The 25,113-nt window shown below is 43.5% G+C and overlaps 1 protein-coding gene across 1 annotated transcript in view; it reads left to right on the top strand.

Annotated features, from left to right (window-relative positions):
• Positions 1–22,490, top strand: part of LOC130178469 (myomegalin-like) — a 45,151-nt gene extending 22,661 nt beyond the window's left edge. Inside the window, 41 exon segments of the mRNA XM_056390741.1 lie at positions 1,370–1,507; positions 1,609–1,728; positions 1,839–1,931; positions 2,046–2,270; positions 2,357–2,515; positions 2,602–2,703; positions 3,260–3,397; positions 3,607–3,786; positions 4,028–4,222; positions 4,311–4,493; positions 4,568–4,684; positions 4,777–4,857; positions 4,988–5,094; positions 5,203–5,345; positions 7,992–8,107; positions 8,258–8,433; positions 8,600–8,957; positions 10,184–10,388; positions 10,510–10,626; positions 10,730–10,992; positions 11,080–11,294; positions 11,546–11,663; positions 11,770–11,887; positions 12,026–12,080; positions 13,593–13,840; positions 13,919–14,023; positions 14,135–14,296; positions 14,473–14,730; positions 14,849–14,980; positions 15,074–15,190; positions 15,270–15,459; positions 15,553–15,674; positions 15,914–15,982; positions 15,985–16,149; positions 16,275–16,376; positions 16,580–16,800; positions 16,896–17,039; positions 17,235–17,373; positions 17,774–17,820; positions 18,059–18,113; positions 19,462–22,490. Coding sequence (XP_056246716.1) covers positions 1,370–1,507; positions 1,609–1,728; positions 1,839–1,931; positions 2,046–2,270; positions 2,357–2,515; positions 2,602–2,703; positions 3,260–3,397; positions 3,607–3,786; positions 4,028–4,222; positions 4,311–4,493; positions 4,568–4,684; positions 4,777–4,857; positions 4,988–5,094; positions 5,203–5,345; positions 7,992–8,107; positions 8,258–8,433; positions 8,600–8,957; positions 10,184–10,388; positions 10,510–10,626; positions 10,730–10,992; positions 11,080–11,294; positions 11,546–11,663; positions 11,770–11,887; positions 12,026–12,080; positions 13,593–13,840; positions 13,919–14,023; positions 14,135–14,296; positions 14,473–14,730; positions 14,849–14,980; positions 15,074–15,190; positions 15,270–15,459; positions 15,553–15,674; positions 15,914–15,982; positions 15,985–16,149; positions 16,275–16,376; positions 16,580–16,800; positions 16,896–17,039; positions 17,235–17,373; positions 17,774–17,820; positions 18,059–18,113; positions 19,462–19,601 — 6,138 coding nt within the window. The 3' untranslated portion in view covers positions 19,602–22,490.
• Positions 22,491–25,113: the final 2,623 nt, after the last annotated feature.

Below are 25,113 nucleotides of genomic sequence, written 5' to 3'. Positions count from 1 at the left end.
CCTATGCACTGCAAATCAGCAATATCTGCAGTGAACCACCCCAACAGGCTTTGATGTTTGACATACAAACAGTGCAGCCTGTCTGCAAAACGATTATTCTCACCACTTTTTTTAGCTTAATTAGCCACATAATCCAGCTGTCAGTCACCTAAATCCTCCCCATGGCCTCTACTACAAGCTTTTATACTCAGGAGGATGTGAACTACAGTGGTGTGTGCGTGTGTGCGTCTTCTGCTTAGTTTTCCATGTGTGGGAATACATTACATGAGCAGTCAGGTGTGGGTAAGAGGTGACACACGACATGGCCTAATTACCTGGTGTGTGTGGGCACATACAAGGAGGTCATTATTCATTTCAATGAAGTAGAAAATAAGATTATCGAGTGAAAACAGACATTTTTCACTATTTATCGAGTGTAAAATATCTTTAAATTTAAAACCAGCATTTTTAATATCTATTTGAAGATGAGGATACACAGTGACTTCTGTGTAGCTGGTAATACTCTGAAGCATGAACACAGTCTGCAGACAGATGAGTCTCCCAGTTTTTCCAGTTATAAATTAGGTTGCAGCACACGATTTTCTGCACCACTATGCGAAAACAAGTGTGTGTTCAGTATTTGCATCTATTAAAAAGCTGACTTCTTCAAAATAATAATCAGCTTTGATAGCTTTTGAATTTGCCATTGAATGAGATGTTCCTCCTTATTTGGAGTGTGTGATCTCGGTTCCCGTGGCTGCTGACTGAAGTAGGTTAGATGTGGGGAGACATTAAGATAGAGTGACTCCAACACTGGCCTATTTTCACTCAGAGCCCTTGAGGCAAAAGTGATCCACGCAATGTCAGACCACCCTGTCATCTCAGTACTGGTTGGCTACTACAGTAACGCCATTTAAGTAAGTTAACTTTAGCATTTCTATTAGGAAAAAATTACTAAAGTAAAATTCTGAATATATAATCTCAGCTTCATGAAACCATGTCAGTGTATCATGGTAATAGCCTTCCTTTAGTTTGTGAAAGTTGGAATTATTTATACACTGGTTATGTAAAGATAATGTTAGCACAGAACAATTTGGACACACTCATTCATGCAGATGATCACACAGCACTCCGGAGGCTCTATCCTTGTATCAGCTTTTTTACAAAGTACACACATGAATGAGCAGAGTCTCTAAATGTTGTTCACATATAGTGTTACATAATCTGCTGTGGAAGTTATGCAGCCTTCAGCCTCTGTATTTTTCATGTATTCTGAGACTAAAAAGTATCATTCATATATATATATATATATATATATATATATACGTATATCTTCTTAAAAAAATAATGCAGCTACTCTTCTCTCCTTACTTTATTGTCTTTAATACAGAGTCTCGTTGAGGAGCAGCAAAGTCAGCTGAACCAGTACGAGTGTGCTGCTGGTCAGTGTGTCAGCGAGCTGCAGAAGGCCCAGCTCCAGGTCCAGTCCCTGCAGGTCAAGATCCATGAGAGCGAGGCCAACAATATGGTAAAGACACATAAAATGCCTCTTTACAGTTGGATATGTTTGATACAAGCACACCTGAGACCTGATGACAGCCTAACAGTCATCTCTGTCTACGTCTGCAGAAGCTGCAGGAGAAGCTGAATGAGATGGAGTGTGAGCTGCGTTCTCTCCGCCAGGAATCTCAAAGTCAGGAAAGAACCATTCAGGGCCTCACAGAGTCTATTAGCACAAAAGACAGTGAGGTGTGTGTGTTTTTGTTTCCTGCATTAAGTAGTGAATTAACAAAGGTCAGCCAACATGAGAGGATATCTGTTGAGAATGTCCTCAAACATATGATTCATTCTGCTTTAAGGCCCAGGAGCTGTACCAGATGATTGAAGGACAAAACACCACTCTGTGTAAGCTGCGAGAAATGGCCCACCGCAACCAGTTCACTCAGAGCAAGGTGAGGACTTATGCACATATAGCGGTGCAAACCCTGATCCAGAACCCTCCTTTTGATAGTGAGAAAAATTGTCTTCAGGCTGATGACCTTGATCTGTGGTCATTCCTTCTCCAGGCTCCAGAGGGGGTCAGTGAGTCCTTGACGCTTGCACAGCTTCAGGACGAGCTGGTGGGGGTGCAGAGCTCCCTGTTCTCCCTTGGTCTGGAGCTGGAGGCCAGCCAGAGGAGTCTGAGACAGAGCCAGAGGCAAGGAGACGACCTGGTGAGGTTCAAGGACAGACTGAACTCTGATCTGCAGGAGGCACTGCAGCACAGGGAGGTCACAGAAAAACACAACCAGGTTAGTGTTTTTGTGAATCTGTGAGCGCAGGAAAACCAAACATTTAGAGGCAGAAGCGTGTGTAACCTCTCATCTCTGTGCTGCAGGACCTGCGCTGTGCCCTTCAGAAAGCTCGCTCTGAGCTTCAGGCTAAAGACGCAGCTCTGAAGGAGAGCGATGCAGAGAAGCACAGTGTGCTGCAGGAAAAAGAGAGAAGCATCACACAGCTCAAACGCTCTCTGCAGGACAAGGAGCAACAGTTACAGGTAATACACACTGTGCATACATACACTATGTAGATACACAGATATGCACACATGCTTAGATGTCTTAAAAATCGTTACATCTGTAGGAGTACTCGGACATGTTGGAATCAGCAGGAAGCTCCAAACCAAGAGATGCCCTGCTGGAGAAACTGAGAGAGCGTATTAAAGATAGAGACAAGGCTCTGGAGGTAAAACACAAACTCACACACAATAGTGAGTGGATGGAAAAATGCTCTTAATACTAAAGACTACCCTTCTCAAATACTGTTTCATGTGGATCAGTGTTACTATACTCTATACAAAAACTATGTGATTCATGGAGCAGCCATGGGAGTCTTGCAGGGAAAATTAATCAGAAAAGAGGCAAGTATGCATTTATTTAGTATGCAAAATCCCTCAAAAACCAGTAGTCCAGCGTAAAATTCCACCACCAGTATACTAAAAGATCTTGATGGGAGCTGTGTTGGACAGACGAGAGGGAAAATGCTATTTTATAATAAAATGTACCATGTAAAGAGTTCATCTTCAGTTGCAGGAGATGCTCCCAAACAAAAATGTTAACTTCATACCCTGATATATTGAATTGAATTAGTTTGTAAGAAAAAAGACCTTTTCAAAACTGCATATTGGCCCCTTTTTTGCTGTCAACTACAGAGCTGAACACAGTATAGAACATGATAAATGTCACAGCTGCGGGCGCCCAGAATAGCAACAGTGTGATTTATCCCCTTTCCCTGTCTGCAGCGCTCCATCGATGACAAGTTTCGCTGTCTGGAGGATCGCGAGGGCCAGGTGAGGAGGCTGCAGCTGGCCCTCAGGGAGAAGGAACGAGACCTGGAGAGACTGCGCTGCATCCTGTCCAACAACGAAGAGACCATCACGGTACGCTCATTACACACAGTGCAATGATATCAGATCAGTTTATACTAATGCAGTGGAATTATCTGATCTGGAAAGGCCAGGTGGGAGTCATTTTGCCCACAGAATCAGGTCAGAGGTCCATCAGCAACTCCAAAACAATAAATATACATTCTAGATATATGTACTTGAGGTATTATATTTTGCTTTTTGTGTGTGATTGTGACCATCAGAGTCTGGACAGCTTGGTGCGAGGCAAAGAGCTGGAGCTGGAGCAGGCGGCAGAGGCCTACAGGAACCTCCAGTGGCTGAAGCAGCAGAGTGAGGAGAAGGAGAGAAACACCCTGAGAGAGAAAGACACCATCATCAACCAGCTACAGGCGGCCCTGCAGAGCCGCAGCCAGGAGACACAGGTAACACACACACACATGCACACACACACACACGCACACCGTTTTATGCTTTTATTATCATGGCTTCTGTTTGCTGTGTAATTTTCAAAGCTTTGGAAAAACAGCCCTGGTCGGCAAACCTGTGTGTTCACTTTCACAAACACAACAGGTGTGCTGATGCAGCCTTTTTCTGGGTGTATGTTGCTTTGTGTGTGTGTGTGTGTGTGTGTGTGTCTGTGTCTGTCTGTCTGTCTGTGTACAGGATCTGACAGCCGCCCTTGTTGCCAGAGTTCAGGCCGGCCCCACCGAGGTTGTGGAGGAGCTGAAGGCTCGGCTGGCACTGAAAGAGAAGCTGTTCCAGGAGCTGCTGTCAGACCGCAGCCGCCAGTCTAATGAACATCAAACACAGGTCCAGGATCTGCTCAGCACTCTCAGCTCCAAAGACCAGTATCTGCAGGTAGGGCCATGTTGCTGGTACATGCAACTGATAGATTGTACGCAACGAAGTTGAAAAGCCTTCAGCTTCTTCACTCTGTCTCTCTCAGGACTACTCCTACAGGCTGTCCTTGGTGGTTAGTGAGCGCACCCGCCAGCTGCAGGAGCTACGCAAACAGCTGGCGTTGAGAGAACAAGAGCTGAGCGAGCTGAGGCGGGACAAGGAGAGGGAGATGGGAGGAGAGACAGCACATCTGCAGAGTCTGCTCAAAGAGAAGGAAGCCTTTATCAAGGTATCTGTCCATGATTGTATTCCCATGCTCTGTGTCCAGTACACCTGATCTTCACAGTATACTTTATTCATTAGGAGCTGATGCAGGGCCAGGAAGAGGCGATGCAGCTGTCTTCTAAAGAGAGTGAGGCAGAGGTGAAGGCTCTCCAGGAGGAGCTGCAGCTGGTACTGAAGAAGGAAAAGGAGGCTCAGGTATCTGTGTGGATGATCAATTAAAACAATCCTTGTGGTTTTTTTTTTTTTTTATATCTTACAAGTTATAGCTTTGTGTCCTCTCCCTGCAGAAGGAGCTCTCTGTTCTGCGTTTGTCTTTGGCTCACCAGCAGGTCGATCAAGTTGCCCCAAAAGACAGCACAAATCACCAAGTAGGATTTTCCTTCATTCCCAGCCAATAAGACAATATTCAGGGGTTTGAGTGACTTAAGAATTATGCACCTAATGTATATCTTCACCCCCCCACCCCCGCCCCCCATCCTACCTGCCAATCTGGTCTAGTGCGTGCTGGAGCAGCTTGTGTCAGAGTACAACAAGCTGAATGACGCCCTGAGGGCAGAGAAGAGATTGTACCAAAATCTCATGCAAATTCACACCAAGAGTGACAGGTAGGGAAGCTGCACCCAGCTCAGTTCCCTGTGAATACAGTAAGTTGCAGTTTTTAATTGCTCTTGCCCTAAAGACACTTCTTTGTTCTCCTCCTCTCCGCCTCGCAGCAGCTCAGAGAAGATCCAGGCCCTCCACACTGAGCTAGACTCGGTTCAGGCACTCCGCGGACAGCTGGAGGAGGTCCTGGCCAGGACCCGTAACATGGCCCTGGTGCTGGACAGGGCTGCTAAACGGCAGCCTGACTTTGGAGGTGGGGATGGGCAGGGTCCAGCCTCCAGGGCTGCAGTGGGCACTGTCACTAATGCTCCGTGATGCTCTGTCTGACCACAGCTCGACTGAGTTACACTCACACTCTTTATGTGAGATGAAGCTGCCCGTAGCAACTGATGGTCAGTTTTATCCTTAAGTGAACGTGATAAAGCACAATCTGCTCAGAGTATGAATCAAAAATCTGACCCTCAGTCTGCAGGAAGCTTCGTCCAGATGGCGCAAGCACTACTCACAGTGGCAGCTGCCTGTTCAGATTAACCTTAATGGTATGAAGTGGCAACGTGCAACTCAAGAGTCTTATTTATTAATAGATTTCATGAGTGTGGTGTGAATATGTTGTTCTATTGTTTCATGAAAACTGCCTGCGTATTGCTTTGCAGTGCGACTGTTGTTGTATTGCCATTTCTGTGTACTGTCTCTCACCGGTGTCACTCTTCCAGCCTTACTGTCACAGTGAAGTTACGTCTTGTGGAGAAACTCAAGCTCATGCCTTACAGTGAAACGTCTCACCATCCATCATTTGTTTTATATCATCTGTTCGTGAACAGGATGTGCACACTTAACAAGGCCCAAGATACAAATCCAAACAAAAGATGGCCAAGTCGTTCCCCTCAGTTCAGCTTAACCTTGGATTGCTTTCATACTCGCTTTTATACTGTAGACCTGCTCTGCTGTAGTTACATTTTAGTCTGACAGATATGCATGAAACATATAGTCAGCCACATTAGATATAAGGCGCTAGGTGCCTGCTGATTACTTCAAAGTAACGTTATGGTAAGTTAATATGATATGTATTGTTTTTAGTTTATCTGCTTGTTGAACTTCAGTTCAGCTTTGTACCAACATAACAGGAAAATATTATATATATAATAAGTTATTTTACAGTCTGGACTGTGCTCTCTATATAAAGCACATGAGATGTGAATGCCAGAAATAATAGTTGCTCATTAAATATTTATATTAGGCAGAGTACAATTTCTTGGGATGTGTGCCCTGATCAATCATCAAGCCTCAAAGATGGAATCCTTGTCAACACCTCTTTTTTTTTTTTTTTGTATTTTAAATGCAACGAAAATAAACATTTGCTGGCTTTTTGTCAAAAGCAGCTCTGTTATGGATTTCTCTTTATTGTGTTTAATTGGGAGTTTGTTTTAAGAATATCCCAAACCTGAAATCCCCTGCGTGCTCCTTGATATACCTTCCTTTTTTCCTCAGAGGTCAACCCACAATTGAACCAATCCTCAGTGTAGAGATACTATTTACATGTCATCATCAGCCTCCTCAGTTTGCCTCCTAGTTTGTCCTAATATACATTTTTATAACCGTAAGAACACACTTATAAATGTCTTGAAACATTGTCACATTTAAATGTCAGTAGATTTCTGTAGATAATTCAGTTTTAACGTTTACTTGTAAACATCTACATCAAGCTAGAATGTGTATTACAAGACATTTCCAATCCAAATGAGTGAGTTTTGTTCATGTCCTTGATCCCTCATGCATGAGATTGTGGCATGGTTTTCATGTTTGCATGGCTGTTCTGCTCTAATGCCCAGTTAGATGTTCACTACACTAAAATGCAAAATCCACCAAATAAGGGAAGCTCATGTGAGCCCTTTCACTCAATTATTCCCTTATATCAGAAAAAAACAAATGAAATCCATGTTAGTTTAAATGATAGATACACTGATCAACAGACCCTACTTTGCCTCTTTCTACATGTCCCCAGTATGACAGTGGTGTCAGTATGTAGTGTCACAGTGTGTGAACAGGGCCCCACATTCAGTCAGTTCAGCTTACAGAGCACATTGTTGAATCAATAATAACCCAGCACTTTTGCTCAATGAATTTCCTGCCTTCTCACCAGCGGCACAGAGAGGTTTCATATATTTCACTTTCATCCTTGTTTGCGGGTAGAGACATTTTTAGTTGCCAAATGTCTTTGAACTTTCCCTTGTAATGGAATAATCCCATAATAAGTCGTAACAATACATAGAGGAACTGTAGAAATACACACCCATACACCTATGACTCACATCTAGCACTGCGCAGTGTGTGTGCATATGTAGTATGTTCTGCGTATGTGCGGGTCTGTTTCGAAGCATTAGGGCCTATTATGTAAAACAGTTTTCCTTTGAAATTCCTGCTAGTCATTTTCCTCCGAGCCTCTGCTTCCTGGCAGCAAACCAACATCCATTTATGTGTTCCTCCCTCACTCTGTGTGTGAGTGTGTGTACAATATTTTAATAACATGAAATGACACTTATATGCTGTATACATACTATGTTTTAGCACATGATCACCACCGTCCTTTCATGTGTGTGAATATAAGTGATCCCAAATCCATTACATTTGTTTTAGTTCACACACACACTCGTACTAGGTTGCACCGCCTTGAGTGTGTTTTTGGCTGGCTGGCAATGTATGACATAACATTTCCCTTCAGTGCCACGGCTGGTGATTCAGTGTACAGACAGAAGTGTGGAAAGAATGGGGTAGAGGGTGAACGCTACAGAGGGAGAGACGCAAAAGTTAAAGAAGAAGACGGAGAAACTTTGGATTAAGATTTCAACAAAAAAACAAACAGCAAGTGGATATTGTCCTTATATGGTTTTTGTGTTTCCAGAGCTCAGCACAGAGGAGGAGGAGGGAGACGATGAAGATGGCAGCAGTGACGAGTTCACAGACAGCATAGAGGACGATGATGATAAAGTGACGGCCAGGAGTTTGGCTTTCATTCAGGTAAAATGCTTCTATTTATATTTCAAAGTTAAATACCTTTAAATTCAGGCAGATTTGTTGATTTCTTACTGATTTAAATCTTGGAGAATGTACTTCATATAATCCCTTGACTTGAATAGAAATTTAACTTTTTTTCTTTTTCTTTTCTAGACCTCTGTGAAGGCTCATGAACCTGAGGGTGTGACAGGAGGGCTAGCGAGGGGGCTGCTGTCCCAGAGAGCTGATGTAAAGCAGCTTGAAGAAGCAAAGACGACACTTGAAGGCCAGCTCGAGGAAATAAGGTTACAACTGGAGAAGGATGGATACGCCTCTGTGGCCCAGATGAGGTGCGTATTTGTCTCAGATCCTCGGTAAACTTTATGTTTTAATTGTTCACTTCATTGACTCTTGTGTTGTTGTCTCTGCTGTCTGAGCTGCTGGAGAGGTTTAAACCTGACAGCTCCATTATGCTGATGTCGATTTGGCTTCATGTTTCTGTCCGTCTTCCACTAGGAGTGCACTGCAAAGGCTACAGGAGGAAAACCGGGCTTTGAAAGAAAGCCAAGGACGAGCTGGAGTCCTGGGACTGAGGATGAACACAGAGACGAATCACAGGAGTCTGAACCAGGAAGAGGAAGAGGAGGAGTACGAAGAGGAGGAGGAGGAGGAGGAGGATGAAGAGGAGGATATGGAGGAGGAGGAGGAAGAGGAAGAAGATGAAGAGGAGGAAACATCTCCAGTGCCGGTGGGGAAGCGAGGTGCTCTGTGTGTCAGTCCGAGTGAAGAGAGAGGGAAGAGGCACTGCACGAGGCCACGCTCTCTGGACCTGGGAAAGCTGACGTCCCGTCATAACACACACCAGACTGAAACGGTAACAACACACTATACTTTTAAATAGATATATAATAAGGTGATGTTTGAGTGACTTACATCAGCAGCTAATAACTATCACAGATGAGTTATGAATCTGCTGCAGTAATTAAGAATTTTTTTACTTGTCTTTCAATTTATATAATAATATTGTCAAATAAAGGTCCAGGGGGTAGAGAACATATTAGGAACAGCTCACAGTGCAGTTTGATTCAGCACAACAATGACACCACAGCAAACATGTCAACAACAAGAAAAAGATCTTAGCTGCATCAACACCTCTCTGACACAGTCTCTACTAAACTGAATGTAATAAGATTCAAATATCTTTATTGCAGGGTTAATCTGTAGGATTATGCAAGAGATTGTTTCTCATGTTATTTTGTCCACCCTTTGTTCAATATGGTCATTTTTACTATGATACGCAGGCACAGAACTCATTTATGTTTCCCTCCACACATCTGACAATGTCTTAAAGAGAATAAAATGGCAAACAATGGTTGTGGGAAAAGTGCTTGCATAATTTAGTAAAAGCGGCAAATGCCATTTGGATGGGAAAATAGCCCATTAAAAGTTCTAATTAGATTTATAAATTGTAAACTTATTGGCAATAAAATATCACAAGTAAAACTTCATTTTGAATGATGGTTAATGTTAAATAATTGAGGTACTGAAGTGTAATCAAGTTTTTTTATATTGTCAATTTAAAAGTCCTTTAAGTATGAAGTAATTTAAAAATGAATCATGTTTTTAAGCTACAGTATATTTTGCATGTAAAACATTGTTTTGGGAAAGTGAAGAGAACTGCAGCTGGCAGATTAATGATGTAAAAGTGCTTTGTTATGTTCCACCTCTGTGAATAAAGCAGTGTCTATGCTCGCTGCAAAGCAGATTTTAGTGATCACTGCGGGAGCAGCTTTGCCTCCAGGCCCTGCCCTCCTTTTCTCCCTGACTTCTCATCACTTTGCTCTCTATTTACGGTCTCTGTGTACCGGTGTGATGTTCTCTTTAGTCTCGTGGTTGTTTACATAAGTAATGGAGCTCTCGCTGCTGCACCTTCCCATGTTAAAATATTCATATATTAACAGTTAGTATCCTGCTGTCCTGCTGTATGTGATGAACATAAGCTCCCACTTGTTAAACCGATGTAAGTGACATACTTTACCTGCAGTATCATCCTCCATCCTTTGTATACATGTCAGTTGCTTACACACTTTATTGCTGCAGGAGGTGGAGCCTGCCGGTGACAGCAGTGAGGTGGGAGCGCTCTGGTGGGATAAAGAGGAGGGTCTCAACGAGCAGGCTTCCCGCCTCCGCTCCGATCTGGCTCTGAGCCACCAGGAGAACAGAGAGCTGCAGGAGAGGCTGATGGTGTCTGAGGCCACGGTCCACGCTCAGGCTGAACAACTGAAGGACTACAGAGATCTCCTCAGTGAGTCATTCTCAAAGACATGTTAAGGGAATGCAGACATACTGGAAAAAAAAGTGTTCAAAAGCACAAACTAACATTTGTTAGTGTACAAGATTTCAGTTTTTCTTTTGTGTCTATGCAGCAGAGACATCGGTCCAGCAAGCCAGTAAACAGGTGCAGGTGGATCTTCAGGATCTGGGTTATGAGACTTGTGGTCGTAGTGAGAACGAAGCTGAGAGAGAAGACACCAGCAGCCCAGGTAACAAACAGATTCAAATTCCTCTTAAATCATAATAAATAACATTATTTTTCTCCTGTGAAACACATTCAACAATATATTTCTGCTTCTCTCCGTTCTACAGAGTTTGATGACCTGGAGATGTGCACATCCCTGTCCCATCAGCAGGACTATGAGGGTGTGGGCAGCAGCTGGTACGCTGGTAACTGCAGCAGTAACAGAGGAGCTTATGAAATGGCGGATGAGTCCTCTCTCCAGCACCTGGTCCAGGATCTGCGCTCACAGCTGACCCGCTGCCACAAGGTGATCCGTGGGCTGCAGCTGCGTGTCCGCTCCCTGTCTGCCACCAGCGACTACGCTTCCAGTCTGGAACGCACCCCTCGCAAGGTACTGCAACATTAATCAGCTGCTCTGTAATACTCACTGTAATATCACTGAAAGTTCATAAACTTTTTTTTAATCCTCACCTTCAAGGTAAACTGGGCATTTGAGACATCACCTGCCCCCAGCGGTGCGGAAGAGGATGAGGGCTGGATGTCTGACACCCAAGGGATTCGCTCAGGGTCCAAACCCAGCAGGGAGCTGCAAGAACTGATGGCACGAGTTGCGTCACTGGAGGCGCAACTGAAGAGCTCCAGACAGGAGGGAAAAGGCCAAGCAGAAGAGGGGAAATGTGCCACATGGCCCGGGTGAGTGAGGCAGAGACAGAGAGGCAGTGGTTAAAGAAAGAAGGGGAAGGGAAGAGGGGGCCTAGTAAGGGTTCGCAGTGCCTGTATATACCCCAAGGCACCTCTGTTTTATCTAGAATTGGTTAACAGATGCACATGGGAATGGTTAGTCATAAGACTTAAAGCCTGTGGTGCTCTGAAAAACATCATAACATTCCTATTAATTCTGAGCCTCCTTGTGTCCCTCTCCGATACTTTTCCTCCCTTCACAGGAAGTACAACTCTCTGATCCAGGCACAAGCTCGTGAGCTGTCGCACCTGAGGCAGAGGATGAGAGAGGGGCAGGGAGTCTGCCACATCCTCACCCAGCACCTGGGTGATACCACAAAGGTACCGCAAACCCTTCTGCATTAATCGATTCTTCATTTTCTGGGCCATGTGCAGACGTTTTATGGTCAATATTCTTATCCTTCTTCAAATTCTCAACAACATTCAGGCCTTTGAGGAGCTGCTGCGAGCTAATGATATTGATTACTACATGGGTCAGAGCTTCAGAGAACAGCTGGCACAGAGCATCGCCCTATCACAAAGAGTGGTCACCAAGATCAGTGGACGTAAGAAACATCTTCCCCTTTGCGCTAAACGCACAGAAAGACACCACTTTACATTCTTGTGGTCTTGTTCTGTCTAAATGGTCTTTCCTGAACTTTGTGTCCCTCTCCTCTTCTGTTGTTTGGATTTGGTTTACACAGGCGACCGTGCAGAGAGCAGTGATGACAAGACGGGCCATGAGTTGCTTGCCCTACGGTGAGTCGACTTTATCATGTCCCCATGCTAAATGTACTGCATGAGCGAAAAAGAATATCTTTAACATAACACAACTTGAAGTGGTGGTAAGGTTAGCTGTCATGTGAGGCCAGTGTGAGAGAGAGATTTAATTTAAGATGGACCTCAGTGCGTACATTCACACCTTCAGTTATATAAGATACAGAGTCCTGCCCATGCATATACAGTATATATATTACATTTGGGAGGTGAGGAGTCTTCATGGTTGGTTGCAGGTGTCCACATGTGTAGGACAGGTGAATGTTTACAAGCTTAAAGATGAGAAATCAGAGCTAATCTGTTTCATGATTCAGCTGCACAGTTTAATGTTCAGATTACGTAATGTCTACAAGTGTTTTTATAGTATTTAGACTCTTCATCACTCGTGCATCAGCAAGGCAACAGGCTGTAGTATCACCTGCGGCACTGTGATCAGTTTATTAGCTCACTGTGTAGAGCACCAGCTCTGTCCTACTGATTAGTTTACTTTGTCATGTGACTCGCTGCAGCATGCGAGGAGCCGTCCACACGGCAGACAGACGGTCGGTGTTAATCCACACACAGGCCAAAGCACGGATCCTTTACTGTTAAGTTGCTTTAGATGAACAGACTTGCAGGTGTCCCACCAGCCGGGCTTAAGAGGCTCAGTGTGACTGTCTTTTGCTGGTGGTACATCACCCTGCTGAGTGCAAGATCTAAAAGAAGGAGTTATTTATTGATTTCTCTCATTTTGACATCTGCTCCTGTATTTATAGCTGCTGCATTTTTGTTGAGTTTTTTTTTTAATTCATTTTCCAATAAATGTTATTTATAAGGTCGTCTAGAAGTCTGGGTAAAGTAAAAAAGAAGCAGAAGACATCACAGACTGTAGTCAGCTGTTTTCTCTGCGTCTTTAAAGCTGACTCAGCTCTGTCTCTGGTGCATCAAGGACTTGCAGTTTGTGGACTGGACTCACAGTCAGATGGGTCCCTTGTGGAAAGCTATGCTTTCTAAGAACAGCTCCATATACAGGGACTCCCTGTGGTCTTTTTCTGTGGGTCAAAGCCAAGCTAAAGAGACAGCCTTTTTTAGGATGCTGTTGGAGAGAGACAGGGAGGTCATGCTTCAACAGCTGAAACAGTAAGAGACGCACACGTAGTCCACTTCACATTTACATTAAGAACTCCACTGTAAAAAAAAACAAAAATACTGGTAAATGGTTGTGGATTGGTCCAAGTACAGCTGAAGGTCTGCTCGGATAATATAATAATATGTCATTTTATCTAGTAGTCTGAAGTAGTTACTGTGTTTCCCACAGCTCAAGGAAGAAGTTTTCAAATGTCTTGTTTTGACTGACCAACAGTCAATAATAAAAAGTTATTTGTTATTTGATTATCAAAATAAAATGATGTGAATGCATCATGTAAAATTTGAACTCTGAACTTTGCCAGGAAACACCCTGCCTCATTTCTATCAGCCCAGAGTGCTGATTCTTGTCCCTGTGTACGCCTGCAGGCTAAGTAAGGAGCTGCAGCAGAAAGATAAAATCATCGAGTCGCTCCACACCAAGCTGCATCAGCGTCCTGAGACCCCGTCCAGCTGCCACGCCCTCTCTGAGACCACCGACCAATCAGACAGGACCTCCTTGGTGTCCGATGAGTACAGAACCAATGAAGACTTGGAGCTGTGCTCTGATTTAGACGCCAGAGAGTATCAGCAGGAGCACCGGCTGCAGCAGCCAGGACACGGATCAGAACCAGACGGTATTGTTGAAGTTTAAGCTTTCTTTCTCTCTGTGAAATGTCTGTTCTATCCTTTCACCTTCCATTCCCCTTTTCTAGTCCGTCCATATTTCCCTCCTCCTCATGGGCTCCTCAAGTCCTCCAGCAGCTGTCCCAACATGCTTTGCTCAGCCCCTGTGTCTTTGACCAGTCAGTCCTCCAGAGGTATGGGACTCATAGATGGCTATGACTTGCAAAGAACCCAAAAATCCAGATTTTCTTTTCCTCCTCTTCCTCCATGTTCTGTACCTGTCACTTCCTGTCATTCTCCTCCAGCCCTTTTCAGTGAACCTGTTTCCTCCTTCCTCTCTGTCCCCTCTGGCCCTGACGTCTGGGGTAAGGAAGTCACTTCTGACCCCCGGCCCAGGGCCCTGTCTGTGATCGCTGTTCGCCCAGAGCTGGACACGCTGTACAAACAGATGAATGAGCAGAACAGGGGTGAGGGGCAAGGGAGAGTGTGTCATGTGTGAAATTAATTGTAATTTAAAGACTTAACTGTCATAATGTCTACTGTGTGTATCCACCGTCTCATAGTCCTCTCTTGTCCTTTGAGTGTTTTCGTATCATGTTTCCCACACTTCTTCACTCTTCTGTGTGTCTGTTTATGGTTACAGGATTTGCTGCTCCCCATGACAAGTCTCTCTTCACACTCTCACCCGGTGCCCACAACCAGCACAACCTCTCCAGCTACAGCCTGCTATCCCATCATGCCTTTCAACAGTACCAGCTGGGTGGCATCCCTGAAGGCCACTCGCTGGAGTCTGACTCAGGTCTAACGACGGGCGGGCCCTTGTGGGACATGGAGAACATGGTTCATCCAGTTGGAAGCTACCCTGGATCAGCTGGACACCAGCCAGGAAGCAGCCATGCAGGTGTGAATAAGTTATGTTGTGTTAACATCATAGGCTAATGATCTATTAGGATAATTAGCTGATAATTGGAAATGGCTGTTCTTAATGTTTGATGTTTGTAATGTCTGTTTGTCCCTAGGGGTAAATTTGATAGAGGAGCACCTGCGGGAGGTGAGGTGTCTCCGTCAGCGTCTGGAGGAGTCCATCAGGACTAATGAGAGGCTCCGACAGCAGCTAGAAGAGAGACTGGCCACCACTGGGCGTGACGGAGGTACTGTAGCCCTCCTCCACTTGAGAAACACCAAACATGATCACTTCTCTCTCTTGAAGAAATTACATCAAATAACTGTTTTATTTTGTCCAGGGGCACCAACAAACATCTACATACAGGGGCTGGATACCGTCACTCAACTGTCCAATGAGATCAGAGTCCTGAAGGAAGAAAACTTGGGTTTACAGTCGCGCCTGCAGGCCAGCACAGGTGCTATATCTGAAAGCCAGCTAAAGTTTTCCTTTGGAAATTTGCATGTTAATTCATTTGGTCTCACCTCTTCCCTCAGACACGCGTGAGGAGGTGGTGCAGTTGCGGGAGGCCGTGTTTACAGCACGGGCACGACTGAAGCAGGCAGAGCTGGAGGCCGAGCAGTGGAAGGAGGAGCTACGGCGCCTTCAGACTCACAGCCAGGACCAAGGACAGCAGATACACACATTAAGGCAGGAGCGACAGGCCAGTCAGGAGAGAACCAACAGGTCGGTGTGTTCATGAGCATATAGAAATTATGCCTGTCTGTTTTAACATTTCTGTCATTTGACCACACAGTATTTGTGTGTGTGCATCCTCAGGCTCCAGCATGAGGTGTCTCTGCTGCAGCAGCAGCTGTGTGAGAGCAGGGATCTCATCCACTCCCTGCAGAGTGAACTACAGGTTTACGATCGAGTGTGTTCCAGCACAAAGGCCAACAAAGGTCAGAATTGTAATAATGCACTAGCTATACTTAATATACTTCTTTTTTTAAATAGAAAAAAAAAGTTGGTTTCCTGTGGAATTCCTTTACTTTGGCGCCATCTGGTGGTAGTATAAAGAATGACATCATGGTAGACCCATGCACACTGACATGAATAGGTTATGCAAACAAAGACTGTTTCAGTTTTTTATTCAGAAATATGTCCCAGTCTCTCCAGTAATTGTGTATTTTGTCTTCAGGCTACCTGTGTGAGCTCCCAGGTCTACCAGTGGAGCTGGGAGAGCTGCTTGGAGAGGTGAGGAGTCTGCGGCCCAGCTGCAAACCAGCGTCCAGGAGAACAGCGCCCTCAAACAGCTGGAGCTCCACAAGCAGCTGGAGCAGAAGCTGGGTGTCGGCTCCCCTCGGACTCCCTCCCTCTCTGCTCTCACTGCCAGCCCTCAAAGAGAAAACTTCTACAGACGACAGCTGCTGCACGGTGAGACACGGGCTTCTAGATGTTGCTCCAAAAAACTACAGCACAAACTGTTTGTGAGGCTCGTTTGCTGTGGTGTGGGTTTGCATTGTGTCCAAGCCTGGTTTGTGTATCTGTGTGCTCCACAGACCCAGCTCCATCTCCACCAGTCAGGGACATTGGTCTGTTTAACTGCGGATCTCCCGGTCCTCCCTACTCAGACCTGGATGACAGCCATAGCACTGCCAATGGTGTGACTTAACCCTGAAACTGCATGACTGCAACTAAATCTCTTAAATTTTTTGCCTTTTTATAAGAGAGTGTATTGCTGTGTAACAGTAATAACTCATTGTTATGATTCTAATGTGCTTGTCGCCGGTTTGTTTTAATCACTTCTGAACACTTACAATAAAAAAAAATACAATAATGTCATTTAAAGTCCTTTTATCTCCAGCAGACCCTCTCGACCCTCACTCTGAGCTGGAGGGGGAGGCCCCCGACGGATCGTTTGCGAACCGTAACGGCCGCCACGCCATCGGTCACGTGGATGATTTTAGTGCTCTGCAACAGCAAGTCCTGGAGGGCCGGAGCCTCGTCCAGCGAATGGAGACCACCCTGCAGGCCTGCCTCGGCCCGCCACTGCTGGAGGGCAACCAGAAACAGGGCAGCGAACTGGTGAGAGCCACAAGGCCAAATGAAAATTTTTAACCAAGCGCTGCCCACAATCATCAAGTAATGACTGCAAATATCTAAATCTGTTCTTTATGCAGGTTCTGGACTATGGATGTGTGAAGAGTCTGCTTTCCAACACCAGGACTCTAAGGCAGATTCTGGAGGAGGCGGTGTCGCTGCTAAAGATGTTCTGGAGGGCTGCTCTGCCCAGCACCGATCCCTCCATCCAAAACCTCAAGAAGGTTTGGAAATACATTATTATCATGACAATAGTCTGATCTTCAAGAGCTGTGTGAAGTAAAAAAGTCATGCCATGGTAACAAATATACTGTGTGTGTGTGTGTGTGTGTGTCATGTGTGTGTGTGTGTGTGTGTGTGTGTGTGTGTGTGTGTGTGTGTGTGTGTGTGTGTGTGTGTGTGTGTGTTCGTGTGTGTAGGAGCAGTGTATGCAGGAGGAGATCTTGTCCCTGAAACTGCGCGTGTCAGAGCAGGAAGAGGTTCTTAAGGGGACGATTCAAAGACTGAGGAGCACCAGCCGCACCAAGGAGAGCATGGAGCACTTCATAGTTAACCAGTGTAAGTGTTTCTCTGTGTGTGTGTGTGTGTGTGTGCGTGCAAGTGTAAAAACAACAGACCTAATAAGGTAAAGGAAGTGAGACAGAGAGGCATTCTCAGCAGACAACATTGCCCTTTCCTTCTTAGAAGTGCAGACAAATTCCAGGTTGGGGTTTAGACAAAAACAATAAATGAGGCAATTATCATCCACAGATCTGTGATACACAGGCCTCTGTGGATTTTACTGAATAACACAAGACTGCTTCTTTCAACCCTGTTCTGAATACAAAAAAACCTAAAAGGAAAGTTGTTATTTATATATGTGTAGCACATATAGTGCTGATTTGTTTTTAACATATCTGTGCTCTTGTGTTGTTGTAATAGCAGTACAAGCATAAATGTTTTCCTTGTTTTTTTGCAGTGTCGAGGACTCGTGATGTGTTGAAGAAAGCAAGGACAAATTTAGAGGTAAGCTGCATCACTCATCCAGGATATCATACATAATGTAGGTTATCTGTGTGCATATTCCATAGGTCACAGTATTATGTGTATCAGTATTGTATGTTGTGATGTCCCCTGGTGTCCTACACTTCCTCAAGTCTTTGGTATTAATGATGCAAATACATCACTTTTGGCTTTTCTGTCTCACTTGTTCCTTCATCCTCCATTTGTCCTCTCCTCTCCTCTCCTCTTATAAAACCCCCAGAAGAATGAGCTGAGACTTTCCTCTCTAAGCTCCTCCTCTTCCTCTCCTTATGCTGGTAATTGTCTGACATCTCGTGGTGTTCTGAATAGGTAGACGTTGTCCCAGATACTCTATTTGAATAAGTGGACTGTAGTAGTATTAGTAGTAGGACTATTCCTTCTAGTTAAACTGTAAGTGTTAAAGTAAATTTCTGTTGTCTGGGGCAGCTTTTACCGAAGTGTGGATTTGCTTTTGTCTAATCATGCTGACGTCACTGCTTCACCATCCCATCTGACAGCAAACTCCATCCCAGTTTAACTGTTGACTGTTATTTTTAGCATTTTGTGACATTCCTGCTCTAATAGTGTTTATGAGAGAGAAATAACACATGGGAGATAATGGAGCTGATGGCATGCTACTATTCTGGTTGAGAGTAGAAAACAAGATGACCCCACACAAACACACACACACATACACACACACACACACACACACACACACACACACACACAACACACACACACACACAGCTCAGTTGATACACTTTGTTTTCTACCTGGGACACTTCCACAGCCAGTACCTAGTTTTTTGGGGTGTATGAGTCATACATGCCATGTCATACCATGTTATGCCATGACATGGCCATGTCGAAGCTGGCTGATTGTGGGTTTTAAAGACTTTGAGTTGCTCCTGAAACCACAACACTGGCACCAAATTACACTCACATCAGTCTACTAAGCCACCACTTGTTTAATTGTACGTGACCCGAGTATTAAGGTTGAGTCTACAGCTTCAGACCCCCCACAGTGAGCAATGAGAATAACCGCACGCATAGTTTCCATTCTGTGTGAATTCTGTCACAGTATCACCCAAGGATGTACACACAAACGTGTGACACCGTCATGTGTCTGACTGACTTCTGCCCTTTAGTTTTAGGATTGACATAAACACCTAGATTCTTTCACACCACAAGGCACACAGAAAAAAACACAGCAAGTGTGTGTGTGTGTATGCGTGTGTGTGTGTGTGTGTGTGTGTGTGTGTGTGTGTGTGTGTGTGTGTGTCTCTAATCACTCATTCTCAGCTCTTCATCTGCAAGCAGTTGTACTTTGGGAATGTTATTGCAGCTAATATTAAGAAGAGCGACCTGCCCCTTGCTGTGATGTTACTTGTTTTAAAGAGATAGTTTGACATTTTGGGAAATTTATTTGCTTTCTTACCAAGAGTGAGGTAAGAAGATGGCTACCAGTCTGTACGCTAAATGTGAGCTACACTAGAGCCAGAAGTCGGTTAGCGGAGCTTAGCAAGTTAGCATAAAGGCTGTAAACAGCTGGCCTGGCTCTGTCTAGTTTGTCAGTTTTATTAGGCTGTCAAAGGATTATTGAATATTAACTTTCCCTCTCTGCTTTTGTCCTTAAATCCAGCTGAGGACCCAGGAGATGCTGCCAGAGAGCGGCCTGCTGATGGCAGTTTCCTGAAGACCGGCTGTGCTTCCAGAGCTGCTGGGGCTGCAGCCGGTCAGCGTCCTCCAACAAGGAAGCGCAGCAGCCAATGCCTGCTTTAGACTTTAAAAGAACCAGCCTCAACGCTACCACCTCTGACCTCTGACCTCTATGCTGAAACCGCCAATACAACTCCCCAACACCCACCCTCATCCTTCCAGCGCCCCCACCCCCACACCAGCCTGCCCTCTCCCATTCTTCCATCCTTCCCCCCTCTGGGCAATATGTGCACAGTATAATCTGCACCTTGAGCCTTACCAAACTCCCCTCACTCTCTGCCCCCTCCCCCAACCACATGTATTATTGTCTTTGAATGATGCAGTCAGCAGTTTGCCTTGTCGTGTGTGTGACAGAAGAAGGTGTTTGACATGTGCCTCTGATGGTTTCAGTGACGTGCGTCCTACTGATGGAACTGGTTGAAGATGCTCTTAGATTCTGATCTCAGACCAGATGTATCTTTCCAGTCTGGTTTCAGTGGAGTTAAATCACAGAAATGTTGAGGGTAATCGTGCTAATTTAAGTTAGTGTCAAATTACCTTTTATTTTTGAAAATATGGACAAAGAATTGACATTGACATTGGAGAATTTAAATTTTTCTTATACTTGAGAGAACTAATTACTACTTGTTACTTAAAATAAAAAGTTTCTAAGATAGCCCCCGGATCTGTCTATAAGAGCATCCTCTCCTGAGAGCCAGACAGCCTGTGGACGGAGTAGATGAACATGCATGTTTAAAATGGCTTGTGAGAGGAATTCTGCACACGTGTACACATATCTATATGTGATTGAACTCAGCTCACTCAAAGACAAGACATCCTCAACTATGACTGCCGCAGAAATGTTTACTTCTCGTGGCGCTTTTATTAACGAGGACATCTTTTTTTGCAAATGCAATGCAAATAACAATGACACCCACAATGTATCACTAGACACAGTTGAAGAATGTAGAGGAGGTAGGCGATCACTGCTACATAGTTGTGTACTAGCTATATCTGTATTTGTGGAGGAAGCTTATGAATGGTATGTCAGCCATCAGCCAAGGGTCATGAATAGCAGAACAAAAGCCAGAGAATGGTTCCATTTCAGTCACAAGCCTCCTCTTTTAGCTCCTAATGGTGCTTTTTGGCATCAAGCTGCAGTCGTAAAAGTAATGAAGAGTTGGGTCAGTTAAATTCTTTAGGCCACTTTGTGATTGGTAAGTTGTGATTTCTAAGCAGGATGTACATTAGAGTAGGTTAGAAAAAAAGAGGTTAATGTGCTCAAATGGAACCAGGCTAAACACGCGTATTCAAGCTCCTCTGTAGGAGTTCTCATACGAGCATGTGCAATAATAATATTGTTTCTTGAATGATCATGCTGCACCGGGTTATTATCATTATTTCTTTGCCTGACACTGGATTATTAGTCACACTCATAATAATGTTAGGAAACGATCAGTGTTATGATTGTAAGTTTTTTCTGGAGTGTTAATGCATGACAGAGATTGGTAAATGGTAAAATCTAAGCTATGGAACAGGGGATTGCCAATACTTGCCAAAGTTTGAACTTCTGAACTCTTTACTTCACTTTGACTTGCCTTATCCATGCGAATGACAAACTGATCTGAAACTGATACAGAGGTGTTTTCTCTTCAGAGGGCCTCTAGAACCACAGAGACGGTAACCGTTAGACAGCTGGTTCAGTTTATTTCGAATTGTGCGACAGAAATTAGCTCCTTTTTTGGACCAAAACGCAACAGTGGATTTTTTCCCACAAGGCCATATGCTAAAGTCTTTATGTTATTTCTCTTGGTTCAGGCCATCTTAGCATTCCCATGGCAATGGCAATATAGGTTATTAAGTTCTCATAGATAACACAAACTTTGGCAGGCTACTGGCGGGATCATTGTTCTATAATTCACTCACTTATAACTACAACTTCACGTTTGGTTTGATGTGTTTTCTTGCTGTACATTTGCCATTTTATGCTGTAAATAACCTGCTTTTTCTGTATAAACTTTACTTTTGTGTGTGTGTGTGTGTGTGTGTGTGTGTGTGTGTGTGTGTGTGTGTGTGTGTGTGTGTGTGTGTGTGTGAAAATACATACAACATTTGCTTTTTGCAAAGTTGATTATCTGGGTAGCTGTGCAATAGCTTTACATATTTTATTTTGATGTTAAACATCATTGTATTACAAGTGTGTTTGCTACATTCACTTCCTGCAATGTATGATTTATATGCAGTGTATGTTAGAGGATTGTGTCACTTTGAATCAATTAGCCACATAGATGTGTCTGATAAGAAATCATAAACTATGCCTTCATGATATGTAAGACACAGATCACAATACCATCCACCTATAAAAAAGCTCTGATTAATGTTGCTTCGCTTGCCTTTAAATTTAGCTTGAGAGCTGCCTCAGTCTGCTCTCAGTGGTAGAAATGGCCTTGAACTAGCGCGCGTCTACCTGAGATCTGCCAAACTAGGTTTTATTTGCGCTCAAGTCTTGAAGAAAAGACTAAAGTTGCCAAGTATTTCAATAGAGGTAAAAAGTTTGATACTTCCTTTTGAAATTAACGAAGTTAAAAGGGAAAAGTTTTGAAGAATTGTCTACTGTAAAATAGAACAAAAAGCCAATGACTGGAAAGATTGTGAATGCTGGACCCACAAAGCACCTTGTTCGAGCGTAAACAAAGCCTTATTGCTATTTGTTATTAAGAAGGGAATCAAATGGCAGTTTGAAACAATGTATTGTTGGTCCTGAGTTGCGTATGTATATACTGCTATTTGATTGGTGCAGCTTTTATGTGACTGGAAAGCAGCTTTGTTTCTGAGTTTGTGTATAATCAACTAGAAAGCCGATACAGGACTCATATGGATCCTGTCTCTGATGACAGTAAACAGTGTGTTGTGTTGGCACAAGTATTATCAATGAAAGATTTTGGGAAAGAATGAATAAAACACTTAAAAGTTTGTGTTTTGTCATAGTCTTTTTCAATGCACAGTTTTGGTTCCAATTTAATGTTGTTTTCATATTTGAGTCCCGATTAACTTCTGCTTTTGCTAGTAGATAACAGTCAGGCTTCAGATAGACGTCTAAACACATCATTTGGACAAAGCAGTTTAGTTCTATTTTAAATTGGACTGTGGTACAATGAATTCTGGGTAAATTAAATTATTTTTTCAAAATAAAATGGCCGACCGAGTCAACACATACAATCGCACAGCTGTTTATCCCAGCAGAAAATGTTTGTCTACTGGAAGAATTCAAAAGTTACAAGGAAGTTTTACTTGGGAAATTCAGCGAAGGGTGTAAAAATAAGAAGAAAAATGTGGTTTGGAAAGAAATCGCAGCGACAGTAAACAGTGTCAATCCCTCTGTTTGGGGGTCAACCGCGGCCCACTGCAGCCCACCAGCAGCCTCCCGAGAGAGACAGACAGAGGCCAGTGACAGCCAAGAGAACACAGGTAAGATTAGGCCAATAATGTCTCTAGTGATTGTTTGAATTATAGCAGTCAAGAGAAAAAGTTTTACTCAGTGTCTCAGTGGTTTTGGTATGCTAACGGTTGAGCCGGTAGCTACCTGCTAACGATTTAAGATACAGCCTATGTGCAAGCTAGGCAAGTTACATGTCAACAAACGCTACAACTTGGCCTTCAGTAGTGCTGTCGGTGTTTATTTTTCTTAGCGACCCTTTCTTTGACTGGATGAGACAGCAAAGGAGGAGAGGCAGTTACTGTGGTCTCTAAAAACTCTTTCACTTTACATTGCTCTCTCCATCATAATGTTAGCAAACCACAAATTATGGGTCATTTTTTCTTGTTTTTTGATGTTGGGTGCTATTGGCCAGCTCATGTCACTGATTGTTACCATGGTAACATTAATCTTAGACCAGAGCATGGGGGTAAGGAGTCTAATGTTTTTGGATTAAAATTAGTCAGTCTTTATTTTTGTGAAACAGTCTTACATTAAACTGCTCTATGGGCCAAATTACCTGGTTTTACACTACAGCCCAATCTGAGATATCTTTATGAAACTTGCCCCAGGGCTGTTGCACCTCTGGCCACACCCACAAGTGATGTCACAGTGTGCTGACACACCCACACTTTACATCACTGCAGCAAAGTGAGAAGTTAAAGCATTGGAGTAAAGCAGAAACAAATTTTAAGTCAGAATTCAGAATACTAGCTATTTAGACCAAGAGTTCAAGAGAATGGTCTGTAATTCCAACTATAAGACAGTGCTGCTGAAATGAAATACTATCTTCAGGACAAGGATATAAAAGATGAGAAAATGTCAAACAAAACATACAAGCATTAAGCCAAAAACAAAATGTGTTTTTCACTAGGATAAGAAAAACCTGAAACTTATAATATTGACCTAAGAGACTGTGTCTTTTAACCTAGAGTACAAGCTTCTTACACTAGAAAGAAAGACAAAAACACAACAGTTGGGACCAGCGTGTCCTCTCTTTATTTGCAAACAAATAAAACTTCATACAGTGAGTCATCACACTGGCTCTGCAAAGCATTTTAAAACATTCATGAAATGGTTGTAAAATTCAAGTTTTGGTTTTAGCCTTAAATCACCACTTCCACAGCGTTTGTCCATACTCCCTTATCATATCTGTAAGTCTTAAAACCTCTTTGGACAAAACTGCATGGCTAGGCTCAACATTCACAAAATACTTTCAGTGTCTAGTTGATCACCAACAGGATTCATGAAAGCCCCTTCTTAGTTCTGTAGAGTGTATCAACTGGGGGTATATACTGTACTGCAACTGCAGACAATTAAACAACACAACTTACAAGAGACAAAAATAACTTTTAAAGCCACCATACCTCAAAATACAGATGAGCTTAAATGGTTATAAAGCACACACATGTGAGCAAACTTTGTACAACATTTAATTTCATGGCAACTACTTATCCTCATAGCCCTGTTTATGTGTGCCTCTGATCACATTTTGAGGTGTGTGCAATACAGGCAAACCAGCAAGTTGAAACAGTTTGGGTGCACACGCCTCTGTGTATGACTATACATGTAACATACAGTACATTTCTATTTGATAAACAGAACTCAATACAGATGCACACACATTATAAAGCACTGCAAGTTCATTATATAAAAAAAAAGAAGCACAAAACGGGTTCTATAGTCCAGAGAAACTACAGTACAAGAGTTGTCTGCTGCATAGTTAAAAGCTTCTATCGACACTCCTGCTCACAGGATGGTAAAGTGCTCGCAACATTATGTCAAGATAAAGGCAACAACAGAACTAAACATTGACCTTTGACCACCATGAACCTTTTGTAAAGCGGGTTTTCCTCTTGAAACAGATAAGTACTCCATCTATAGTAACAATTACATAAACAAAATGAGAAATTCAACTTATTTACTGTGTATTGACAATGTCAGATTCTATTCACTGCCACCTCCTGAACAAAATGCCGTACTTTTCTTCAACAGGTTATTGCACTTCATGTTCAAGCAAAGCCAAGTCTGCTGCTCTCTTAAGCATCTCTAAAATGACCTCATCAAGTCAGTCTGTGATTTTGCATGCACTTTCCAAGAGAAACGTCAAGTCAGTTAGTT

This window comes from Seriola aureovittata, chromosome 12 (genome assembly GCF_021018895.1).
Source record: "Seriola aureovittata isolate HTS-2021-v1 ecotype China chromosome 12, ASM2101889v1, whole genome shotgun sequence".
NCBI classification, from domain to species: Eukaryota; Metazoa; Chordata; class Actinopteri; order Carangiformes; family Carangidae; genus Seriola; species Seriola aureovittata.
This window is presented reverse-complemented; position numbering and strand designations above follow the sequence as displayed.